Source organism: Lampris incognitus, chromosome 7 (assembly GCF_029633865.1).
Source record: "Lampris incognitus isolate fLamInc1 chromosome 7, fLamInc1.hap2, whole genome shotgun sequence".
Lineage (NCBI taxonomy): Eukaryota > Metazoa > Chordata > Actinopteri > Lampriformes > Lampridae > Lampris > Lampris incognitus.
In genome coordinates this window covers 14,911,547-14,939,193 of record NC_079217.1, presented here as the reverse complement: position 1 = coordinate 14,939,193, position 27,647 = coordinate 14,911,547, and the positions used below count along the sequence as shown (strand labels likewise).

General features: G+C 42.2%; 1 protein-coding gene across 1 annotated transcript in view; it reads right to left on the bottom strand.

The window, feature by feature from the left end:
- robo2 (roundabout, axon guidance receptor, homolog 2 (Drosophila)) overlaps positions 1-27,436 on the bottom strand; it is a 364,993-nt gene extending 337,557 nt beyond the window's left edge. The window contains 1 exon segment of the mRNA XM_056282789.1: positions 27,313-27,436. Coding sequence (XP_056138764.1) covers positions 27,313-27,436 — 124 coding nt within the window.
- Between the last annotated feature and the right edge of the window lie 211 nt (positions 27,437-27,647).

Sequence of the window (27,647 nt, the reverse complement as noted above, 5' to 3'; positions counted from 1 at the left end):
GCAAAAAAAAAAAAAAAAAAGTAAAGTAGTAGAAATACAGCAGGAAGGCATTAATGGTAATACCTGTGCAATGTGCTGCAATATTATGTAAGTTAACAGAAAATATAAGTGGGTGGATCTCAATGCTCCATCAAGCAAAAATGTTCAGATGGAGGAAATACATGTGCATACCATTTTTCCAGTTTATAGCTCCAATGCTTAGAAAGTTGTGCTTGGTTAAAGTTTGGGATCTTTTTTACTGGCCATGTTGAGCCAATTATTTTTTTGTGAATGCCAGTGCAAGATGCATCATCCATTTCATTGAAATTGGACTGGTGGTGTCTGAGACGTTGAACATGACGGACAGATGAACAGATGGACGGAGACTGATTGTGGAGGACAAACAATATTTATACGATGTTTTAAGTTAATTTCTTTAGATCTTTGTATTTGCAGAACTGCAAGTAGGAATATATAATATAGCCCTAGAAAAGACATTTCATAGCTTGGTTACTAAATTGCTTTCTATGATTTCTACTTAGTCATAGCTCTGAGTCACTTCATTAACACCAAAAATAAACCGACTGAGACTCCTACACGATGAATATTTTTGCATGGGTTTTTCATGTTCTTTGTAACTTAATGATGGTAACTCACTGATAAAAAAGTCATATTCACATATGACCAATAACACAGCTGTTATCTTTATCAACCCATCTAAGTAATGAGAACAGGGCGCTAATCCATTATTAAGCATTATTGGTGGGTAAATTAAGGTCTTGGGGGTTAATTAACTAGTGGTCTAAGGACAATGGTAATAAGGCAGCACTAATCTTGAGCAGGTGATATCACACTTGAGTGTCCTTCCCAACTCTGCGGCTTAGTTGTCGTGGTGGTGTAGAAGATGTCCTCTGAGCAACATGTTTTTCTGCCAAACTTTTCCCTCTAGAGACACTGACCCCGTTTTCAGGTATTCACTACATTAGAGTGTACATTATTTTGACGACATTGTCAGACATTGTCATAATGTCCCCAGAACATACATCATGAGGTCATGTTCCCCCTTTTTAAACTGTATTATTATTCATTTCTACTGAAAACAAGAAAGGGCATCCCAAGTGTGACAAGGTAAATATAAACACAAATGCAATAGACTAAATAGGAATTGGAGAATGAACTTTCGACACCAGTAAAGAACTATCTATGAAACCCTTTAAACCAAGGTTTAACATGGATGTCTTATGTGATCAGATTGTATTTGGACTGTTTGACCATACTGATGGAAAGGGGTGGTCAGCAAATGAACCCAGAACCCCATGTACACCTGGGTATTATCATATAATCTGTATCCAGAGAAGCTATCATTTTGATTTACCGTTGTATCTGATGACCACAGACAGACTCGGCATCTTTCCATGTGCTCATTTTCTTTGCATGGTGCATGTGAAAAATGAGATCTGATCTCAGTTCAGCCACAATACAGACAAGAAGAAGACAGGGTATGATCACATTGCTCCAGATAAAACCTCCAGAACTAAATCACATGATAATATTAGGCATAAATGCGGTCCAGGTGTCTACTGTTAGTTTTGTGTGACCAAATGATTGATGTACTAAAACTACCTGCTCTTCAGATACTCTCTCTTTTTTTATATCTCGACTAAGTTAGCTGCAACCTCTGTATCAAAAAGTATTACAACTTTCAAGGTGTATCCATATTTCTGAAGGATGTGAAAATTATCAAGGAAAGTCACTTGTGTAGTAACCTGGGTTTTGTGAGACAGAGAGCAATCTAACCCTTGAGACACATGAAAATGTCCGATGTTAATATATTCTGGCTAAATCAAACCTAGAGACAACCTGGATAAAAGACAAAGGCTCAGGCTGGTTGTAAAAGGGGGCCTAAAATCATAATCCTCAGTTGGTTTATTTTTACCTGTGATAAGTCTTCACATTATAGCGTCTTATTTAACAAAATCACGAAGTGTTTTTCTAGATGAAAGCAATTATGGACTTGACAGACTTGGGAGCTTTTTTTATGTTGCAGAGCGTTTTTTTATGGAGGCTCTGAAGGACATGGGGGGAAAAGTTTTGAGGAGGATTTTTTTTTTGAGGGGTTGTCTCATTTGAATGACTTACTCTCTCGTTTGAATGACTTAGTAGCTCATTTGAATGACGTAGTATCTCGTTTGAATGACTTAGTATCTCATTTGAATGACTTACTCTCGTTTGAATGACATAGTATCTCGTTTGGATGACTTAGTATCTCGTTTGAATGACTTAGTATCTCATTTGAACGACTTAGTATCTCGTTTGAATGACTTATGCCAAGTTCACACTTCTACATGACTTTCAAAGTTGTCAGATCGCTGTGCTGTTCACACTACACAACTTGCTGTCTTGTAATCGGGACTCTTGAAGTCGTCGTGGTTTTCACTACATGACTGAGCAGCAACAGGGGGTCACATACTACAAGACCTTTCACCAGGAGGAATCCCTGACAAGTTTGTCTGGTCTCCAAACTATGTTTTGTCACGAAAACACACACAAGAAGTGACACGGGAATGATGCAACACCATGCGTGAGACAGGATTTTTTTCTTCCAAAAATGGATGTCCGCCAGAAACAAGCGCTACAAGTTGTTTGTGCACTGATATGCAGCGATAAAACAAAGAAAGGAAAATGGGTGAAAGAATTGATTGGGATGCGCAGGCAGCAAGGATTTTGTTCTGCAAAGAGATGCTTTTTTTTTCTTGCTAGATATGCGTGTGTTTCTATATACTTATACTGTGTTTGCTGTGTTTGTCTGTGTCTGTCTTGCACTGTTTGGTGAAGCCACAACCCTCATTTAATTTTTAACATGTGCCCGCACATTGTTTAAATGACAATAAATTGAACTGAATTGAATTGAATATTTTTTTCACGTTTTTTATTGTATTGCCTTTTAAGATTGTGTTTTGAAAAGTGCTATGCGAATAAATATTATTAATGTTATTGTGATTCTGTTATTGATTCAACACCTTTGGTACAGAATGTATTGTATAGTTTCAAGATACAATATAGGCAAGTTACATATACTTTGTGATGTAAATGTTTCAATTGCATGTTCAGACAGACTACTTTTTGTAAACTTTGTTGCAAACCTTTACCAAAAAGGTAACAGTAAACAGTAAAATAAATACAAACTTGTGTGACACAATCAAAAAAGCAATGGTGCAGCAATTTCACTACAATGGCAAAATTAAAAAATAAACAAAAATCCACAACAATCCACCTATATAAAAAAGTAAACAAAATACTCATAATGTAAACAAAATAAAACTGATTAACCTATTAAGCATGGCTTTTCACTTTTCATTCTGATCATCGGCTGTAGCTCGTCGCCGCCCTGATTAGCGGTCATAACACGTTTCACACAGCAGGATGTGACCTCCCCAACAGGTCTGGGTATTTAGCCTGCTAGATATTTTGCTAGATATTCATAGGTGAGCCTCTGGGTTCGCATTTTGAACAGTTCAAACACAGCACTCGAGTGCCGAGCCAACGCTAATTTGCCTCTGATCTGGGGCTTTTTGTCGGGGAGCTACAAAAACTGTCAGGGAGCGGAATAACAGGGCTAGAATCGTGTAGTTTGAACTGGGCATTAGTATTTCGTTTGAACGACTTAATATCACATTTGAATGACTTGAAAAGTACCAGCAAACTCACTTAGATTATTATAACTGTCTGGCAACATTATGGAAAGGATCCCTACATAGATCAACCTTCTTCTTTACGTTTCGCTTCTTCCGGTCTCTGTTGTAACAGTGACACACTCCTATTTGGGCACAGGGGGCATGGTTTTGGATGTTTACCATTCACAGTTCAATGCTGGATTTTTGATTTATTTGCCTTTCCTGAAGAAGAACACACCAGAGCATTGGAAACAAATTTTATTTCAGGCCAAAAACAACCATATGGCAATGTATTTGTTCATTTAAGCTACATCACAGAGGACTCTTTCCTCAACAAAGCCCAGTATGAAATTGGATTTTTGGCTAGGCTAGTGCTAAAAGACGGTGCTGTTCCATCTATAAAGGGCTGTGTTGGGGAGTCAGAATTGCAAGCTGTAAGATTATATCTCTGAAATGTTCGGACCAAATGGCTTGTGAATACAGTTTCAGTGCAGACAATGGGCATACACAATGAAGCTACAGTGACAATACACCCGCACACTGAGCAATCAGATATATGCCTTCATTTCAACCATATCCACTTAAAATTGTGGCGTTATTTTCACAGCTGTCGAGGACAAATGTCCCCAACCCCCAAACATGAATTTTTTCCAGTAATAAGCAGCCAACATGCCAGATGAATGGAGAAAGAGGTGATGCTCAGAGTTGCAACAACTACAGAGGGATAAAATTGATGGGACATACAATAGAGTTATGGGAGATAGTGACTGAAGTCAGACTTGAGAAGGAAGAGACTATAGGGAAAGAATAATTTGGATTCATGCCTGGAAGAAGTACCGCAGATGTGATATTTGTACTCAGGACCTTAGCTGAAAAATACATTGAAGGACAGAAAGAACTGCACTGCGTATTTATTGATTTGGAGAAGGCATGTGACAGAGTACTCAGAGAGGAGTTGTGGTATTGCTTGATAGCGAAGGGAGCGGCAGAAAATTACATTAGCATAATTCAGGACATGTACAGGGACTGTAATACCGTTCAATGTGCAGTGGGAACAACAAGTGACTGCATCAAGAATTGGCGTTGAGCCCTTTCCTGTTTGGGATACTGATGGACAGACTCACAGAACACCTTAAGAAAGAGCCACCATGGAGCATGATGTTTGCTGACGACATCATGCTAGCAAACAAGGACAAGAAAAGGTGGGAGAGAGATCTTGAAGATTGGAAAGAAGCACTAGAAATTAAGAGGACTAAGGATCAACAGAACAAAGACTGAGTCTTCTTCTTCTTCTTTCGGCTTATTCCCTGTTTCTCAGGGGTCGCCACAGTGGATTTCATAGTTTCCATCGGTACCCTGTGAGGACACAGCACCAATGGCGGCCGTCGTTAACCTAGTCCTTGACTGAACTGGTATGGGCTTGTCAATCCGCTTACTGATTTGGCAAAGTTTTATGTCGGATGCCCTTCTGGTCGGATGCCCTTCTGACACAAACACTAACCCTACGGATGGGGGCACAGGTAAAGCACCGGATGTCATCCCAGTATTCATGGACTTGCATCCATGTCTGTCGCCTAAGAACAAAGAATGAGTACCTGTGTATAAATAGGGAAGTAGGCTTGTCATGCTATATGGTATGGAAGCAGTGACAACAACAGAGAGGCTAGAATCTACATTACAGGTAGCAGAGATGAGCATGCGTTGGTCCTTGGGAGTGACTATAAAAGACTGGAAGAGAAATGAAGAAATGAGAACTATGTTCAAGATCAGAGGAATGGGTGAGAAGTTGAGAGAGACAGGATTAAGATGGTTTGGAGATGTACAGAGAGCAGGAAGAGGCTATATCAGAATCAGAATCATGTTTATAGGCCATGTAGGTTTGCACATACATGGAATTTGACTCCAGTTTCATGGCTCTCTCAGTGTACTTAACATAGAATAACAGCAGTACAGCACAACAATCTTCAGATATATATACACAAGGATTGACTTGTAGAGGTAATAAATATACAGCGCCTCACCCAGTACTGGTGTGGGAAGATGGCGGCGCAAACTTGCATTTGCGGTGGCCTCACCCAATACCGCCCATGCAGTGTCTTTGTCCAAATCTGCATCTAAGTTTGTGTCTTCATTTGATGGCTGGGAGAGCTGGCACTGGATCGGCTAGGAGAGCTTGGTCTGCAGCGTCCTGTGGGCCCAGGGACTATGGCCCTGTCTGAAGCTACCCGAAGAGGAAACACCAAAGGTGGTCTGACAGGATGCGGAAGTGGGGCAGGCTAAGCTAACTACTAGCCCATGCAGACCAGTAGTTCCAAGAGTGATCCTGGCTGGTGTTCGTTCTCTTGGGCAGTGATTTTTTTGTAGTTTTTGTAGTTTCGATATATATGTTCTTGTAGTTATTGGATATGTGTTTTTGTCTTTGTGTTGTACTACTGTGGGCTGGGGAAAACGATATTTCATTTCATTTCATGCACACAAGTACAAGAAGTGAAATGACAAAGTGTTCTTGATTCTTGTAGGTAACTATACATATATTACTACATAGGAAAGAAGGTATTGGCAAAATAAAAAGAGGAAGACCAAGGAAAAGATGGAGAACAGAAAGAGGAGGACATGAGGAGGGATGGACTGAGGGAGAGGGATGTTTCAGACAGAAAGCTATGGAGGGCACAAATCCACTGTGGCAACCCCTGAGAAACGGAACAAGCTGAAAGATGAAGCAGCAGCCAACTATAATTTTGATAATACCAAAAGCAGTTATGCTCAAGCGAAGATATTCCAAGCCAAAAGCCTGCCTACGGTTTTAAACAGTCTACTTGAGTAGTACTATAGGCATTTAATGTACTCCAGCATACAAATAACGGACGATGCAGGGAGACACTACACAGTCATTTGGCGACAGCAGAATAATATTTTACCAGCTACGTAACCTTTGTTTTTCCTGACAGCAGACGTTTTCCACCTCAGTCAGCATTTCAGCCCATTTCCCACATGTACATTGATTAACAGGAGTATATATATATATATATGCATATATACACACACACACACACACACGGCTTGTGATTGAAAGACCAAATCCACCATTATGTCACCCAATGAGCAGGTAATGAGTGTAATATTTACCAGAGACTTCCTGCTGTATTCTTTGTTGCTGCGGATGTCTGTGCTGTCCACTCTCAATATTCTGGAACGTATTCAGCCTCGAACATGTACAGATGGATTTGAGAAGTTGCCATTTCCAATCAAGAACAAGAAATGATGTTACTTAGGTTTATAGTTTGCCTACAGAACCTCCTACACCGGTGTTGTATCGAATTCTATTTCTCCGTCGAGATGTGTTTCCCTCTAGCTAGATGAAAATGTTCGCATGGAAACAGGTTAGCTATTGGTTACGGTAAGCGTTAGGTTAAGTGTAGGGTTAGGCTGAGGTTAATCAAGCGACCCAGTCTCAGCGAGGAAATATTTGATCCAACACCGGCAAGAGGTTGTGCTCACACGGACTGAGTGCAACCCATTGGCAGGCTGCCGGAAGCTGGCCAATCAGAAGAAAGCAGTGGGCTTTTAGAGAGAGGGCCTTAAAGAGAAAGCTAAAATGGCTTGTTTCAGATGGAGGATGGACTGAGGGGCTGCATAAAGGGCCAGGATAAGATTTTGAACTGTGAATCATGCAAAGCTACTCTAGTGGCACTCCAGAATAAAAATATAGAGCTGGAATGAGCATGATATGGCCTCTAAAAAAACCAAAGATAAAAAACAAAACAATACAGAGCGTGAAGGAGCTCTGGCTACTAGGGAAAAATTGTTGTGGTTTGGGGGCCTGACATGGCGAAGGTCAGGAAAGCAGGGAGAATATACAAGGATATTCAGTTTGTTTCTTCGTTCTCTTATTAGCTGTTGATTGATTTTGCATATTAAAATTATATTTTCTTAGGGCTTTTTTCTTTTTTGTGGTACTTTTCCCCAATTTTGCTCGGCCATTTACCCCACTCTTCCGAGCCATCCCGGTCACTGCTGCACCCCCTCTGCTGATCTGGGGAGGGCTGCAGATTACCACATGCCTCCTCTGATACATGTGGAGTCACCAGGCGCTTCTTTTTCACTTGACAGTGTGGCATTTCACCAGGGGGACGTAGCACGTGGGAGGATCACACTATTCCCCTCAGTTCCCCCTCCCCCCTGAACAGGCACCCCGACCAACCAGGGGAGGCGCTAGTGCAGTGACCAGGACACATACCCACATCCAGCGTCCCACCTGCAGACAGGGCCAATTGTATCTGTAGGGACGCCCGACCAAGCCGGAGGTAACGTGAGGATTTGAACTGGCTGTCCCCTTGTTGGTAGGTAATGGCATAGACCTCTACGCCACCCGGACACCCCTGTCTTTGGGCTTTCTAAAACATTTTGAAATTCAGTAATCCATGTTCATCCTGGGAATTATAGCTCTTGGCCGCACTGTTATTTTCTGCAAGTGCTGGTTTCATGATATGTAACTTGCTTAAGGATATGCAATGCATGCACATTTTTACTTACCAAATAAAATATAATCCTTTGTGTACTGGCACATATCTGCTCCATTGAAGCTTACACCTTAGAGTTGTGGCAGTTAAGGAGGACATTGAGCAAAAAAGATAATGACCACTATGTCTGCTCATTAGCAAGCAATGCACATATATGTCTCGCTGCAGAGATGTAGCCTGGCCTAAGCCCATGTCCGTGTCGACTAGTAGTTGTGCTACAGCCCTAGACTGGCAGCAGGGCACATCATCACCACTCCCTCTCTCATTTCTCCCTGCCAGTGGTGTACTGTTGCTATCACTGCAGCCAGCAACACTCGTGGAAACGTTATGTCTGTGGTAAAACCGGCTGCTCTTTTGCCATGTTTTGCAAAATGCACCCATCCTTCACGGAGGGTTAAGCCTGAATGTTTATAAGGGCTGGGATGGGATCAAGCAACAGGGAAAGGGCTATTTTGCAGTCCGGAAATAAACACTTAAGAGGTGAATACAGGCAACAACAAACGGGGGAATAAACAGATCAGAGTTCATCACCACTGTAGACTAGCTTATGCTAAAAAATCTTACATAGACTGCCTCTAAGCAGTCGTGGCTTGACTCTTGGTTTCACTCTCAGAGATTATAGCAAGCTCTTCAGCACCGAGTTAAGCTTTCTCATACCTCTCACTTGCCATAATCCATCCTTGTACTTAGCGTATAGTCAAGCAACAGTCAATGTAATTCTAGTGAAGTTTGCTCAGCTACCAACTCTGCTTCCTGGCGTCTTTTGGCAGACGATCACTCATGAAGATAACTGTTAAAATACTGTAAATTAAACAAATATGAATGTCTTTTTTTTTCTTTACACAGTATGTCTTCGATTTCATGATCACCCTCATATTATCAATGTTCTTGCTTGAAAAATAAAATGCACACCATGATATACCTTTGGCTGTTAACTTGGTGAAAGTTTATGTACAGAGTCCATCTGTTGCGTGTACCAACACCATGGAGAGTATCTTTATATGGAAGATAATCCCCACAAATGGCTGTAAAATCTCGCTCAAAAAGACAGATAAAGATTAACTTTTAAAGGGGAAATGTGTAATATATTGGGTTTTCCTGAGGCATAATATGTGTAGTAAATATCAGCAGTGGCTGCTGGGTGGCAAAGAAAAAACAAACGGAAAAAAACAGAAGCTGTTTTTGAATGCCTCGGCCCCGGAGACATGGCTTGTATAGTCTAGAGTGAACTATGTAGCGATTGCAGAAAAATGATAGTGACTGAAGATATTTGAATACAGTACATGTCAGCAAACGTGCCGGGTATCTGCTACCGTTGTATTTGAAATTGATTGTCTCGTCTATTTTGATTGCAGTTGTTATTCACATCACTGAGCAATAGAGGTCAGCACTAAGGTAGCAGTTACACATAATGCGTTTAAAGTAACCGAGGCATAGCTGCAACTCTAGTGACATCTCTGGATTACAGGGAAAAGAGAAATTAAACTGTGATGAAACATGTAAAGGAAGTGTGAGGAAGGCCCTTGCAGGTGACTCAATCCAAATTCCTTGCTATATATAGATATTGCACTCTCACATCTCTCACGAAGCCACAGCCTGGAGCTCTAAGCTATCGCAGGATCTCATAAGGTCCACTATAACATAAAGCATCTGTTTGGATGAGATACTTCTGAATGTTATTAAAAAGGGGTGGGCGGCAAACAAGCTATCACTGGACTCACATCTGACCTGCCTGCCCACATCTATTTTAAGCCGTGCCTTCACTTTAGTCAATTATGATATTCTCACTATTTCTGATGGCTTGCCTCCTTACAGTGTAATCTTATCTGCATCCCAGCCCTGGGCTGGCACAGGCGGAAGGCTTTTGCTCCCCACACAACATTGGACAGGACGGAAACACGGAGCATTTAGAGAAGGAGAGACAGGGTACCCTCGCATGAGGCATGCCAGCTGTGATAATGATGTATAATTTAATTGAATGCTGTGCTTCTATCCTCCATAGAACTCAAACTGCTCTTCTCTTGTCAATGCATTATTCAGGCTAATGGTCACCCTGAAATAGAAAAAAAAGCTTCTTATCTCTTTAAAGTTTTATTGCGGAGCGCGAAAAGAGGTAACGAGGTATACAGAAGGAGAGTGAGTTGGAGTGAGAGAGAGAGTCACGGATAAGGCAAGAGAAAAAAAAAAGCTTACTGAGATATATAGCATTCTGTCTATGGCGTCAGCATGTGAGGGTTCAGTGTTTCTGAGCATGACAGCGTCGTCTTCCCAGTGAGCGGCGACAGCAGAAAAATCCAGTTGGATGGAGAAAAGTCTATCGCTACTCTCTCAAAAAGCTTCTACCATTTTTCTAGGGAAATACTAGAGGTTTGTCGACAAAAACAGACATAAACAAAAAAGTTCAAAAGCAGATTTGTTCAACATCCATAGCAACATCACACTAACACTTTCAGCAGAACGCTGAAATGTTTTAATCTTTCAGGAGTTATATTTTATGAACATCATCGTAAATGAGAGAGAGCGAGAGAGAGAGAGAGAGAGAGAGCATCCATGTACACACACCACGGCAATTTTACTGCATACATGTGAATACAAACCAGCACTTAGCTATAGCCCAGCTATGGCAGGGCAGGGAAAGAGTGTCCCGAGTAGGAAAGTCTACCTGCTGCAATCCATCAAGCTCTCTTGTCATATATACAGTCTGAAACTCGGCCATAAAACACTGTTATTGTTAGGGGTAATTTCCAATGCAATTAGATGGCACCCTTATTAGGGAACGTGAGACCGAAATGTGGCAATTAAGTGTTACTGTATGGAGGGCTGAGGGAGGGGGTGAAGTGGCATAAAAAGGAGGGGAATATATATACACTACCGTTCAAAAGTTTGGGATCACCCAAACAATTTTGTGTTTTCCATGAAAAGTCACACTTATTCACCACCATATGTTGTGAAATGAATAGAAAATAGAGTCAAGACATTGACAAGGTTAGAAATAATGATTTGTATTTGAAATAAGATTTTTTTTACATCAAACTTTGCTTTCGTCAAAGAATCCTCCATTTGCAGCAATTACAGCATTGCAGACCTTTGGCATTCTAGCTGTTAATTTGTTGAGGTAATCTGGAGAAATTGCACCCCACGCTTCCAGAAGCAGCTCCCACAAGTTGGATTGGTTGGATGGGCACTTCTTTGAGCAGATTGAGTTTCTGGAGCATCACATTTGTGGGGTCAATTAAACGCTCAAAATGGCCAGAAAAAGAGAACTTTCATCTGAAACTCGACAGTCTATTCTTGTTCTTAGAAATGAAGGCTATTCCATGCGAGAAATTGCTAAGAAATTGAAGATTTCCTACACCGGTGTGTACTACTCCCTTCAGAGGACAGCACAAACAGGCTCTAACCAGAGTAGAAAAGAAGTGGGAGGCCGCGTTGCACAACTGAGCAAGAAGATAAGTACATTAGAGTCTCTAGTTTGAGAAACAGACGCCTCACAGGTCCCCAACTGGCATCTTCATTAAATAGTACCTGTTAGAGCCTGTTTGTGCTGTCCTCTGAAGGGAGTAGTACACACCGGTGTAGGAAATCTTCAATTTCTTAGCAATTTCTCGCATGGAATAGCCTTCATTTCTAAGAACAAGAATAGACTGTCGAGTTTCAGATGAAAGTTCTCTTTTTCTGGCCATTTTGAGCGTTTAATTGACCCCACAAATGTGATGCTCCAGAAACTCAATCTGCTCAAAGAAGTGCCCATCCAACCAATCCAACTTGTGGGAGCTGCTTCTGGAAGCGTGGGGTGCAATTTCTCCAGATTACCTCAACAAATTAACAGCTAGAATGCCAAAGGTCTGCAATGCTGTAATTGCTGCAAATGGAGGATTCTTTGACGAAAGCAAAGTTTGATGTAAAAAAAATCTTATTTCAAATACAAATCATTATTTCTAACCTTGTCAATGTCTTGACTCTATTTTCTATTCATTTCACAACATATGGTGGTGAATAAGTGTGACTTTTCATGGAAAACACAAAATTGTTTGGGTGATCCCAAACTTTTGAACGGTAGTGTATATAGGAATGTTAGCCTATCTATTTGCTCAGCCAGTCATCTCATTTGCTCTAGATTATAACTGCCAACAGAACATGCAGGTTTTTTAAAAAAAATTTTTTTATTGCTATCCTCTGTTGATATTGCCTTCATTAAAAGATTGGGTTTTTTAGATGCCAACTGGCAGTTCATAATTTAAATTATGATATTAAAATGGTTATTTGAGCAAAAACCCTAATCAAATTGTAATGCATGTTGTGATTCACAAAAGCCATATTTAACCGACGAGCGATAATAAACTACGGTTCAATAACGTTAGGGGGAAAAAAATAGAACAAACTGTCTTGAGAAGTGGTGAACAATTTAAAACGATGACCCCGTTTCTGCCAACCTATGCTTCTGCATCAGGGTTATTTGCATAACCTCGGCTGTGTGATGACGTTAGTAACAACAGAAGTAATAATGAGGAGAAGATGAATGAAATTTGTTTATACAGAGCCTTTTAATCCAAACCATTATTACGAAACACGCTTACAAAAATAAATTGATTCCTAAAATGTGCTGCAAGACAGTCGAGAACGCCCAACAGGTAAAACAGAAAAATGAAAATAAAATAGGGAAGAGAAAGAACAAGGATATAACACATCACTCTTATTTAAACGAAAAGTATAAGAATGTTTTAAATGAAACCATGACATTTTAAAGCTTAGCCAAGTCAGACAAAGGTTGTCAACCAATTTTTTAGTTGACAACCTTTTGACAAGACTTGGGAGGCTTCAGCACTGAAGAGTCAAATGAACTCCACCTGAAAACGGAGGCTGGAAACTTGTTCATAAAGGACCGGCCTCTCTGAGGTGTCCTTTGGGAATTTAGACACAGACTTCGGTCTGCATGCCTTCGTTTTTTTCTGACCTTTATCTTTATCTTTATCTCAGATCCCCATTAATCACAGCCTCAGCAGTGACTATTCTTCCTGGGATCTAACGGTACAATAGTTAATTTACAAGCCAACAAGCAAAAATATCACATATATCAATATAACAGCAACAACCAGAAACATCACACAAAATGACCTAACCCTAGTTTTAGTCTTCAACCCTCTCCTAACAGCAAGTGCATCGCCGAGAGAGGTCAATTAATGGGATTTGCCTAAAATATGAACATCGGCCATTTCCAATAACCTCGGGCATGGTACAGTAATATACTAGGGGACCTGGTAGAAACCCCCCGCCCCCACCCCCAACACCATCCAGCATCAACAACACAGCCAGAAGAACAGCACATCACAGCATTTTCCAACTCCAAGCTCTTTTTTTACTGACTTCAGCTCACTTCTCTTTCGTATGGGCTCCCAAATAAGATCAGCTAAGTGTTGAGTTGCAGTTTGTGTCTGAGATCAGTAACATGCGCCGGTTAGACAGGCAATCTACAATCTGCTCCATTGTAATGGTCTTAAGTGTTGTCCCTATAGAGCTTACAAGTAAGTGTTGCCCCGATCATCACCAGCAATGACAAATGTGTCAAGTTCTCTCAATCACCAGATTTGGATCTGGAAAGCAATCGAATAACAGGATGTCAGCAATTGAACCAACCACGATAGGTTTTTTTCCCCCGTCATGATATAACGTCTTTGTTCCCGACAGCATAATATTTCTGTGGTCCAGGATTTACCTTTTTCCTTATGTCCTCTGGCAATGCATTTGCCAGTGAAGAGGACTTCAAACTTAAAATTGAAGAGTTACAGCATTAGATGTCTGTTCTTACCTGGATCAGAAAACTACCAATCAGTAGACGGTATTAAAGCTAGATTTCAACCCTCCCCATTGCTTTTTTAATAGAGAGGCTTCAGCCACAGTCGAGATTGGTGCTGAAACAAAAATAACATTCTGAGTTTTATAATCAAAATATCAGCAGAATGCTAAGCGAACGATGGCTCGCTCAAGACTTGTTAAAACGGATGTCAAACAGCTGAGTTCATCAGTATTGGAAGTAGACCGCCAATATGTGGGAAACAAGTTAACCAAATAACTGCAGGCTTTTTTTACCAAACCTAAAAAAAATAAACCTAAACCAATCTCGAAATGCACAAGTTCAAAAAGATTCGTACCACAAAAGAAAAAAACGACATGCTTCATTTCCTTGGTAAGATCCGTTTTAATATGTTAAGTCATCAATGACATCCTTATGATATATATCGTATTATATTCAGGGAAACAACAACAAAACCCCCCAAAAACTGAAACGTAATGCAGATATCCCTTTAGGGTCCTTCATGTTAGCATGAAAGATGAATAAATTTAGTTGACATTTGTATCCCAAAATCAAATTATGCATTCCAGTCTCACCTAATCATTGTTTACCTAGTAGGTACTAAATCTACTTTGGCTAAATCTGATAGTTTTTCTCTAACTATTGACAATTCTATAGTTCCTCCATCGCCTCGGGTGAAGAGTCTGAGTGTCATCTTGGACAGCACATTATCTTTTGAAGCTCACATCAACAATGTTACTCGGTCTGCATACTTCCACCTATGCAATATTAATCATCTTTGGCCGTCACTTACACCTAACAGCACCGCCATACTCATTCACACCCTGGTTACATCCCGTATTGACTACTGCAATTCTATCTTCATTGGTCTTCCCCTCAAGTGTCTTCATCAACTTCAATTGGTCCAGAATTCAGCTGCCCGTATCATTACCAGAAATCCTTCCATAGATCATATCACTCTTGTTCTTCAGCAACTCCATTGGCTCCCTGTTAAATATCGTATGGACTTCAAGATCCTGCTCCTCACCTTTAAGGCCCTTAATAACCTAGCTCCTTCATATCTTTCTGAACTCATTCATACCCACATGCCCTCCCGCACTCTCAGATCCTCTTCTTCTCTCCAACTCACTACACCATTGGCCCGCTTGACTACCATGGGGTCTAGAGCCTTCAGTCATTCTGCCCCCCGCCTATGGAACTCTCTCCCACAAGACATTCACAACATTGACTCGCTTTCAACCTTCAAATCCCATCTCAAAACGTACCTTTTCAAACCCGCATATTCAGTCTGATCCACGCTTCATTGAGTTTTGTGCTGATGATGATTTTATACTTCTCTGTTGTATTAACTTCTTATTGTCTACCCTGCTTTGTTTTGGTCTTATGCTGTCTGATACAGTGCTGCTTGTTTTTTTATTTTTAAACTGTGTTCTGTAAGGTGTCCTTGAGTGCTCTGAAAGGAGCCCACAAATAAAATGCATTATTATTATTACCTCCCAGATGCTATATAGCTATCCAAGAATGTTGACTAATTATTCAGCGATATATTGTTTAAAGGATAAGTCCAGTATTTTTAAACCTGGACCCTATTTTCCCATCATTTGGGGTCTAAATGACTAATAGGGAGAAACATTTTTGGAATTGATCCAGCATTGAGTGAGAACGCTTCAGCCGGCAGCCGTGAAACAGGCTGCAATGTAATCCGTGGAGGCAATTGTGCCCGTCAAAGCATGTCCACTAAAAGTGCTTGTTTTTGCCGCTGACAAGCTCAGATTGTTATGATAAGTGTCTGACAAGATTATGGAAAAGATCCCTGCAGAGACAGACCTTTTTCTTCATGTTTCGCTTCTTCCGGTCTCTGTTGTAACATCCCTTTTACTGCTGCTACTATTTGCGTGCATGGCCTGGTTTCAGATGTTTACTAAATGTCTGGAACATCGGGTCTGCAGTGACCATTTTGACTAGAATGACTACTGCCAGTCAAAGAAACGGGTTTACCCTCCTCTGCCTGTTGCTCCTCTCTATCTCTCTCTCTCTCTCTCTCTCTCTCTCTCTGTACATGTACATACATGCCTGGGGTAGATGGACATGATACACTGTACCAGTATATGTACAATGTACAGTACAGTATATACAACATGGCTGGATTTATTGACAGTGTTAAGCATTCATTTGAATGACAGCCCACAGAAAGAAACTGTTTTTATATCTGGTTGTTTTGGGGTACAGTGCTCTGCAGCGCTTGCCAGAAGGGGAGAAGTTGAAACAGGTTGTGACCAGGGTGTGACGGGTATGCAGTGATGTTGCATGCCCATTTCCTAAGTCTGGAGGTGTATAAGTCCTGAATGGAGGGCAAGTGGCAGCAATGATTTTCTCTGAAGACTTTACTGTCTGTTGTAGTCTGTCCCTGCCCTGTTTGGTGGCCGAACCAAACCAGACAGTGACATTTGCAGAGGACAGACTAGATTATTGCAGTGTAGAACTGAATCAACAGTTCCTGAGGCAGGCTGAATTTCTTGAGCTGGCGGAGAAAGTACATCCTCTGTTGGGCCTTTTTGATGATTGTGTCTATGTTGGATACCCACCTTAGGTCCATGGGAGTTTGTGGAACCCAGGAATCTGACACCGTGACACCATGCTGTTGAGTATGGCCGGGGGGGGGGCAGTGTTGGGGGACTCCTCCTGTAGTCCACTGTCATCTCCACTGTTTTGAGCGTGTTCAGCTCCAGGTTGTTATGGCCGCACCAGAGGGCCAGCTGATCAACCTCCCGTCTATATGCAGACTTGTCACCATCCCGGACAAGGCCAATGACGTTGTGTCATCCGAAACTTCAGGAGTTTAACAGACACGTCAGCTGAGGTGCAGTCATTTGTATAGAGCAGCGGTGGCTAACCATGTGCCATGGAGAGTCATGTGTATGCAGGTTTTCATTCCAACCCGACTCCACACCAGGTGATTTCACTGATACATTCTTCCTCTTTGATTGAAGGGTTGCTAATCAGTGAAATCATCTGGTGTGGAGTCCGTCTGGAATGAAAACCTGCATACACATGGCTCTCCATGGCACATGGTTAGCCACCCCTGGTGTAGAGGAAGAAGAGTTGAGGGAGAGCACACATCCCTGGAGGGCGCCAGCGCTGACTGTCTGGGTGCTAGATGTGATTTTCTTCAGCCTCACCTGCTGCCTCCTGTCTGTCAGGAAGTTTTCAATCTACTGGGAGATGGTGGCTGGTACAGTGAGCTGGGTGAGTTTGGAATGAAGTATATCTGGGAAGATGGTGTTGAACACTGAGCTGAAGTCCACAAACAGGACCCTTGCATATGTCCCTGGGGAGTCGAGGTGTTGGAAGAAGTAGTGGAATCCCATGTAGACTGCATCATCCACTGACCTGTTTGCTCGGCAGGCAAACTACAGGGGTTCAAGCACGGGGCCTGTGACTTCCTTCAGGTGGGCCAACACCAGTCTCTTGAAGGATTTGGGCCTGTAGTCATTTAATCCTGTGATACAGGGTTTCTTGGGGAGCAGGATGATAGTGGAGCTCTTGAAGCAGGAGGGGACTTCATACAGGTCCAGTGATCTGCTGAAGATCAGTGTGAAAATGGGGGCCAGCTGGTCAGCAAAGACTTTAAGACAGGAGAGTGACACGCCATCCGGGCCCGGTGCCTTCCTGGTCTTTTGTCTCCGGAAGAGCTGGCGCACGTCCTCAACACAAATCCTGAGTGCGGGTGGGGGTTCAGTGGGGAGGAGGGAGTGGCTGGCTGGCAGGGAGTGCAGTTGGTGGTGTGTTGTGGCCGGAGAGGGGGAGAGCTTATCAAACCTGCAGTAAAATCCATTTAGGTCATCAGCCAGTTGATGGCTCCCTGCAGTGTGGGGGGATGGTCTCCTGTGGTTGGTTAATGTCTTTCAAACCACTCCAGACTAATTATGGGTCGTTGGCAGAAAACCCATTTTTCAACTTTTCAGAGTAGCACCTTTTTGCCACTCTCGATCTCCTTTGTAAGTATATTTCTGGCTTTATTATTCTGGATCCTATCTCCACCCCTGTAGGCTTCCTCTTTGGACTGACGAAGCTGCCTGAGTTTAGCTGAGAACCAGGGCTTATTGTTGATAAAGGTACAGGTTTTGGTGGGCACACACATGCCCTCACAAAAGCTGATGTAAGATGTCAGTGTCAGTAAGTTCGTCCAGGTCTGTAGATGTAGCCTCAAAAACACTCCAGACAGCGCAGTCCAGGCAGGCCCGCAGCTCCAGTTTTAACGAACTGGTCCATTTCCATATTTAGGCTCAAATAAATACTGGCGGCCATCGAGTTCAAATGCCTCATCCACATTGTTGAAATCAGCTGAATATTCAGCTACGATTTAGGAAATAAATTATCGCTAGCAGTTCCTCTAAGTCTCAGGCCAAACTACCTCAGATGAATGGTCAGCTCTGATAAGATTCAGCATGACTTCTTTTGTAAACATCCAAAACCATACCCCGGCACAAAAATAGTAGCATCAGTAAAAGTGATGATACAACAGACTGTAAGAAGTGAAACGTGAAGAAAAAGGTCTAACTCTAAAGGGGTTCTTTCCATAATGTTGTCAGACACTTATAACAATCTGAGCCTGTCAGTGGCAAAAACAAACTTTTAGTGGACGTACTTTGACAGGCGCAATTGCCCCCAAGGATTACATTGCAGCCCATTTCGCAGCTGCTGGCTGAAGCGTTCTTGCTCAATACTGGACCAATTCAAAAAAAAAATGTCCCTATTAGTCATTTAGACACCAAACGATGGAAAATGGGGCCCAGGTTTAAAAACACCAGAATTACCCTTTAATGTCATTATCAGGCTGGTGACTTAAACGTATTTAGATGATTGATATTTGCTGTGTTTCAATTCCAAATTAGGCAATAACAACAGAACACTGACTTGATGGCACAGCAATACGACCCCATTACCACCGTATTTGTATCACTGCACACATTTTGCTTTGCGCTCATTCTACTCATAATTAACAAGGGAAAGGCGCACAACATCAAGTCAAGCACTCCCAACAAACTTTCTTTACCTGATTCTTCCCAAGTTGCAGTGGCTTAAGGCTTAATGATCTAACTGTATTAAAGTAGAAACAGCAGGCCTGTTTTCTGCCTTTCTAGCATTTTTCATCAAGATGGAGTAATCATGAGAGAGAATATTCATCTTCATTATGAATGTACTCGCTCGCTCTTGTAAACATTTTGTTTGCGTGATAAAGTATTTAGCAGAACTGACAACACGCGCGACAATTTTTCATAAGCACACATGGGATCAACAAGAGTAGAGTTCTCAGCCAATTAAATAATTCTGAGTCATAGTATGTCCACAAAATGTCAAAGTAATAAAGACAGACATTGTGATTCCCTCTTTTTGTATGACTTTTTTTTTGTTGTTGCATTAACTGTATTTACTGCCCAAGGCAACGCGTCAAAACATCCTAATTGAAAGAAATGTTGGTGAATTAATTTGATTCTGCCATGTTTTTGCCTTAATCTGTTTCTGTCAAGTTGTTAAATAATACTACCCTTAAGCAGCCTGTTTTGCCACCCTCTGCAAAAAAAATGGGGAATGTGGAGTAGGTTGGGGGTTTGGGGACAATATTCATCCATAGTAATAGTTGAATGCTGGCAGAGTGGGGCATGTGCCCAGGAACCATAGCCTATACTGTTGAAGAAAAAAATATTCTCAAGTTAAAACCTACCGCAACAATATGCTGAAAGCATTATTCTTTCCACCATCCACTGAAAATGTAGCTTACAGTAAAGAAAGAGCTCTTTTTTCTTATGTCACTAAAGGGTTACACCCCCCCCTTTTTTTTAAACAGCAGAAAGCCCTTGTGTTTTTAAATATATTATACAATTGCCGTGGCTTAAGGATAAAGATATTGGCCTGTAGTTTGAGGAAAAGCTGAACAAGCAGTGCTCACATCAGGTAATAACACCAGCTTTGAATATTCAGCTTGCAAGCAAAATAATTCCATATGAGCATCATAATGGTTTCAACAGAAACATTATGCGGGATGCTGCCTGGCATTCCCCTCATCACATTTTCTTTTTATATATCTTATAAAGCCATATCATTTTTTTTTTTTACATGGTGATGGTGGTCACGTAGCTTGGGTCCTGGATTGTTCTGGTGGCATCTGGACACTGCTTGGCATCCTGCGCATCATATTCTTCATAAATTTTATAAGTCCATTATAATTCTGTTTATCCTCTTTCAATGTTGTATTGTGTAAATTGTGTAAACACAACATCCATTGCACGCTGTCCGTCTTGGGAGAGAGATCCCTCCTCTGTTGCTCTCCCTGAGGTTTCTTCCTATTTTTTCTCCCTGTTAAAGAGCTTTATTTTTTTTAGGGAGTTGTTCCTTATGCAATGAGAGGGTCTAAGGACAGGATGTTGTGCTGCTGTTAAGCCCACTGAGGCAAATTTGTAATTTGTGATATTGGGCTATACAAATAGAATTGGCTTGACTTGACAAATAATTTGTTAACCGTGGCAAATGCAATCATGATTTTAATTGCTATAATGAACTTTTAATCGCGATAACAAGCAAAATTAATTAAGTGAGGACAGTGGCTTGCAAAGGGAAAACATTTAATCTTAAAAGTTCTAATATTGTAGACAGTCACCAAAGTCTTTCGCGTTTACAGGCCAGCCCCGGATAACACTCACCAACAGCACTGTAATTGAGTCTATACCATTGCAGTGACGGCATCAGTAGCTTTGGTCCATTTGTGGTAAATGATGCAATACAACGTGGGTAGGAAGTGGTTGCATTTACTAGTCTATAAACCTGATACTCTCCCAATCTCCATCAAAGACAGTCACTTTTTCAGTTGTGGAAAATCAGTGAGACAGCAAGTACAATTTCTATCAATAGTGTAGGTCTCTTCCATAAACCATTAATCTTTCACTGAAAATCTCAGCTAGTCCCTCTTTAGCAAGCTAGTGTCCAAAACCAGCAAGGATAAATGATTTTGTTTCTGAACTGACACCAACACTCGAATCATCTGACGTTGGAGATCTGTGCTACCAGGTATGTTTCTCTCCACCTGGTATTGTCTTCTCATTGACATTCATTGTGCAGTACTTGGCTAGGATTGTAATACATATCTAGTTGATTTTCCCTGAGTGTTACCAAGGCCTCCTTCAGTCTCTTTTCCTCTTGACCTTAGTGTGTGTCACGTTACTTTTCGAGTCCCTGTCTAAAACCTGGGCCATGTTCATCATGCATACTGAATGAGAAGGTTTGTTCTGGATCTCAAGACCTTGAGGATCAGTAATCCTGCCTTTCTAAAAGAGATAACACTGACAATATGACACTTGGTACTGTTTCAGTAAGGTTCACACACTGTATTGTTGGCATTACAGGAGTGGCTGAGGTTCAGTGTTTGCTTCTGTTAGGAATCACCTCATTCCACTTTCTTACCCTAATTATGCCAGCAACACAAACTGATCTAAACTGCAAGTCTCACGGCGCTTTCTTTCTTTATTTATTTTTTTGGGGGGGGGGGGTTCCCCCCTTTTCCTCCCCAATTGTACTTGGCCAATTACCTGACTTTTCCGAGCCATCCCACTCGCTGCTCCACCCGCTCTGCCGATCCGGGGAGGGCTCCAGACTACCACATGCTACCTCCGATACATGTGGAGTCGCCAGCTGCTTCTTTTCACCTGACAGTGAGGAGTTTCGCCAGGGGGACGTAGCATGTGGGAGGATCACGCTATTCCTCACGGTTCCCTGTTGCCCCCAAACAGGCACCCTGACTGACCAGAGGAGGCGCTAGTGCAGCGACCAGGACATATACCCACATCTGGCTTCCGACCCGCAGACATGGCCAATTGTGTCTGTAGGGACGCCCGACCAAGCCGGAGGTAACATGGGGATTCAAACCAGCGATCCCCGTGTTGGTAGGCAACAGAATAGACCGCTACGCCACCCGGATGCCCCCTTATATGTATATAATACATCGTCTGACATCTCAGAAATTGCTGAATATGAAGATTTCAAAGGCTTCTGTCTTGACACTGATTATCGAATGTCAGCCATGAGCCGTATGTCTCGTGTCAACAACAATGATTGCATGACTCAATTACCTGTTATCACCCTCATTGTGTCACTGCTGTTTTATCAATCAGCTGAACACCACCAGCTTCATTACCAGAGACTGCATAATGACGGCTGACAGTTAAAGACTGTTTTTTAAACCAAATCTTTGTGTAAACCTCTACACCACCATTCTCCCTGAAATTGGGTTACTTTACAGATTATAGTCAATGTTTGTTCGCCATGTTTCCATCCATTTTATGAGCAGCAAATGAATGTTTAAAAAAAAAACCCAGCAAATTTAAAAATTACATTTGAAATTAATATATTTTATGCTATATAAAATGCAACTTGATTGATTGATTGATATACTACATTGGATAATATATTAATAATATTATATAGATCGATAGATCGATAGATCGATAGATAGATAGATAGATAGATGTCGTTCATGTCCCACACATCCCTGTTTTGAAATTAAGTTGAGAGTTTGGAAATTTTCGGACCAAGAGCTGAGAGGAACTGATTCTAACTCATCCTTAACAGGTGTAGGAAGGAAGGCTAAGGCTATTGTGAGCAACACTAACCAGCCTGCCCATTCTCAGGTTGAGCCCCTCTCCTCTGATTTTTAATTTAAAATGGCACTGAGTAATTAAAATCTATAAAAAGTGTTTTATGCCTAGAACAAACTCCTCCACATAACAAAGATGGTTTTTAGTTGTGTAACTATTTTATGTAACGTATGTATGTGATAAATCTAAAATTTTTACAATGAATGATTGGTCATGAAATCCTTCGAGACGCGGCGGCCCACCTGAAGGGAGTCACAGGCCCCCTGCTTGACCCCCTGCAGTTTGCCTACCAAGCGAACAGGTCAGCGGAGGATGCAGTCAACATGGGATTGCACTACATCTTCCAACACCCCGACTCCCCAGCCCCATCTGCCAGTGGATTAAACACTTCCTGACAGACAGGAGGCAGCAGGTGAGGCTGGGGGAAAATCACATCCAGCACCCGGACAGTCAGCACTGGTGCCCCCCCCCCCAGGAATGTGTGCTCTCCCCTCCACTCTTCTCCCTCTACCCAAATGACTGCACCTCAGGTGACCCGTCTGTTAAACTCCTGAAGTTTGTGGATGACAACCATCATTGGCCTTATCCGGGATGGTGATGAATCTGCATATAGATGGGAGGTTGATCAGCTGGCCCTCTGGTGCGGCCATAACAACCTAGAGCTGAACATGCTCAAAACTGTGAAGATGATAGTGGACTTCAGGAGGAGCCCCCCAACACTGCCCCCCCCCCACCACACTCAACAGCCCGGTGTCTACAGTGAAAACCTGCAGATTTCTAGGTTCCACAATCTCTCAGGACCTAAGGTGGGCATCCAACATAGACAAAATCATCAAAAAGGCCCAACAGAGGATGTACTTTCTCCTCCAGCTCAGGAAGTTCAACCTGCCTCAGAAATTGCTGATTCAGTTCTACACTGCAATAATCCAGTCTGTCCTCTGCACATCCATCACTGTCTGGTTTGGATCGGCTATCAAACAGGACAGGGACAGATGACAACGGACAGTTAAGTCCACAGAGAAACTCACTGATGTCAACTTGCCCTCCATTCAGGACTTAATACATCTCCAGAGTCAGGAAACGGGCAGGCAACATCACTGCTGACCCATCACACCCTGCTCACAACCTGTTCCAACTCCTCCCCTCTGGTAACTGCTACAGAGCACTGTACCCCAAAACAACCAGATATAAAAGTTTCTTTCCACGGGCTGTCTTCAAATTAATGCTTAACCTTGTCAAATAAATCCAGCCACGTTGTATATACTGTACATTGTACATATACTGGTACGCTGTCATGACCATCTACCTCAGGCATGTATGTAAGTAACCTGCTAACATCTATTTCAGCAGTTCTGATATATTCTCTTACAACACTGCAGTTTCTTACCTCTTATTTCGCCTGTGTAAGGTCAATTCTTGTGCATATATCTGAAGATTGTTGTGTTGTTATTCTGTGTTAAGTACACAGTGAGAGCTGTGAAACCGGAGTCAAATTCCATGTGTGTTTAAACTTACATGGTCAAAAAAATGTGATTCTGATTCTGATCACTTGTCTACAACTGCAAACTGTCTAAAACCATTACTTCAAACGCTTCACATTACAAGCATGTCATATCTATCAGGTTTCATAACAAGTAATTGAACATTTTTATGCTGTCATAAGGTTGTTGCTCAAATGTGATTCAATTCTGTCATACAAAGATGCAAGTGCTGAGTGGCTTCAGTGGCATTACTGGCTTTATGGCTTTAGGAAAATGGGAAGTTAACTTGCTCTAGTATTTCCAGAGTTTACTGTGACAGGACAGGAGGAAATCTGTGGGGCAGGGGATGATATAAATGATATAAATGATGATATATGATGATGATGACATATGATATATGATGATGATAAATGATAAATGATGATACAAAACTGTGACAGGATCTTTGGCCGGTCTAGGTATGAAAGTTGCTCCGGAGGCAGGGGACGTCACCACTCCATTATCACTGCTCAAATGGTTTTACAAAAACAAAAGCAGCCGTTGTGACTCATCATAAACATCTGCTTCTTGTTATAAGCCAGTTTTACGCAACTTTAAAGCCAGTTTATAGCCACACATAGTGTCAAGGTACCATGAGTGGAATATCACATAGCTGAATCAGTTCATCTGGATGCAACGTTTATCGAGAGAGAAGCGTTATGCCACTGTATTGTGTATAAGGGTGAGGACACCTGCAGTCAGGTGAGACTGAAGATGAGTGATGAAACGTGTCTCTCTCAATAAACGCTGTGTCCAGATGAACTGATTCAGCTTTCTGGGAATTTCTTACCTGGATTATTGAGCATGCATAAAGACATTAGTGGAATACTTGGGATCAAACCATCAAATCTTAACCACAAGGTCCTACCAAACCTGCAAAGCCACGTTGTAGGCCACCTACTAGAGGACAACAGGGAAGATGAGGGCAGCAGGGTACCACAGTAAGTAGGGAGACAACTTGAGTTCCAGTTCCCATTCTAGCACGTGTACGCCTTGCTGAACGGTCCTTGAGCAGGACAAGGACTCTCTATCAGCTCTAGAGGTGTTGTTGTGCAGCTAACATTGCACTATGGCCTCCTTGTCAGCCACGAAGGACAGCATTTCCCATTTGGGGGATCAATTCCATGTTACATTAGTGTTGTGTTTTTTTAATTATTATTATTATATCATGATTGGACATTATTGTCACACATTTGCTTTTGCACTCTTGAGACTGCATTGATGACACGCTACTTCATAAATATGAATGACAAAAAGTTGTAAATATGGGAAAAAAAAGAATGAAATTTAAAGAAATAAACTTTACCCTTTACAGATACACAAATTTAACAGCCATTTTACAGGTGACAACGAAAACTGATTCAAAGTCTTTCCAAGAAAAACAAAGACACAGGGCGTGCATGCAAACATAGCGAGTACGTTATAATCACATTACTCCATATAGCTAGGGCATCCATAAACATTTGTATAAACTGATCTCATCTTAATTAGCACTAAAATTGTGCTTTTCAAAATGTGAGACAAATCTTCAGTTCGGTTAGCAAGGTTGCAGGTTCAGCGTGCTGCGAAGTGATTTGGTCAACTGTGCTCAGCCACCACTCGTCTGTGTGGCCCAACTACACTTGGGGAGGTCACCGCCCTCCGTTTTGACCAGTTGCAAGCATTTCGTACTCAGATCTTAACTTAGACGTACAGCGAAGCTCATCAAAGTTCAATTTCGAACAAATTTTACACTTGATTCTTTTAAAGGCGTTTTACTTATTTGCTTGTTTGTTTTTCCCTCCGACATAGGAGCGCTTAATTCTCAAAATCACCATCAGTTATAGGGTTTTATCCTGGTGCAGGTAAACCTTGTTATGTGGCACTAAAACTAATTTTGAAATAGCCCTGCACATCTACACCACTGATTATGAGTATAAGTCACCACCAGGGCTGAAATGAATGTCATGTATGAAATTACTTCAGGAAATTGAAGAATAAGGCACCAAAAGAGCTCCATCAAACCCCCCTCCATCACCCAGCATGTAGGAGTGCCATGCGAGAGCACAGTCTGAGTCATTAACTTAGCATTCGTATTCGTTAATGATCTATGTCCACGAGAGAGGGAGAGCGAAGGCATGCTATGAGGTGGGTGTGACGGAGAGGTACGTGTGAGGAACTGTCAGAGAGGAGGGGGAATGAGGGGACCGAAAAAGAGCAAAAGGGAAAGTGGCAAGGAATCATTAACTAGATCGCGGTTGTGACACTGCCTCTTTGAAGCCACACACACACTCTGGGGAGCACAAGAAGCCCTGACTGCTTACAGCAGCGCCGGGCTGCGGGGAGCATCTCTCAGTCTCCTCACTGATCAGCAGCACTAAGATTAGAGGTTCCTTTAATCCGGCAAAGGGGATTAAATGCTACAAGAGAAGGGAGAGGACCGCTCCCACGGAGGGGCTAAAATGAATTATTAACACCTCTCCTCAGACTGGTGATGTAGGTCTTTAACCCAAAATCACAGCTCCAAGACGTCTGTGGAGAGTCCAGCAAGCCAAACAGGCTGGTGTGCACAAAATGAGTCTAATCTCCCACCATGTGCACCCCCAGGCTAAGAGGGTAGCAGAAGCAGACCTTCGTTTGCCAAGACCCTAAGGAGGAACGCTTAAGTATTGGTGATACAAATATGAACCCCATGATACTGATGTACACCAGACTTTTTTCAGCAAACGGGCTCACCAGATTTCAGCTAGCGCTATAAAAGTTACAGCCAGGGGTTCGGCCTACACAGCCACAGCATCTGAACTCCACATCATCTATTCTGGCTTTAGCACCAAGATTGAAAAGACAAGTCAGGTTGCTTTGAACAAGCATCCTCTTCATGAATGGTCCATTACACAATTCTGTTTGTAAAGACAAAAGTACACCCAAGAGCCTCCCAAAGTAGGAAAGACAAAAAAGATTTTTTTTCTTACACAGCTTACATGTCAAAATGCTGCCCAGTGTAAAGTCAAGGGTAACCCATGGTTATAAAGTAATGTCCATGTCTTCAACATTATCCCACCCAAGCCCACCGCACATGCTCATTCATTTGACACATGGCCGTAGCACATCAACGAATGACCTCAAACCCAGACGTTTCACCATTTACACGGACGAACACAGTTGCCAGTTTTCACTCACCCCCCTTGTTCCATCTGCCCTTAGTCCTTGCCGGGTAGGTGAGTTCGGGACAGCCAGACAGCACCAAGAGAAAAAAAACAAGTTCAAACACAGGAAAAGATCCACACTTTAACCTGGGAAACATTTCCAAGAGTTGCTGGTGAACCAGGTCAGTTTCACATGGCCGTGTGTCGTCCCAGAGCGGCGCGGCTGTGGCGCATGGTAACCCACGCGTGGGCTGTCATCATCAGTTACACCGGAGTCAGCGGTGGGCTTCCCGTCCTACCATGCTGCTCTGTGATGCCCAGGCTGGGTGCTACTCTTCACTGATGCCGAGGCTCCCAGCTGAGCCGCAT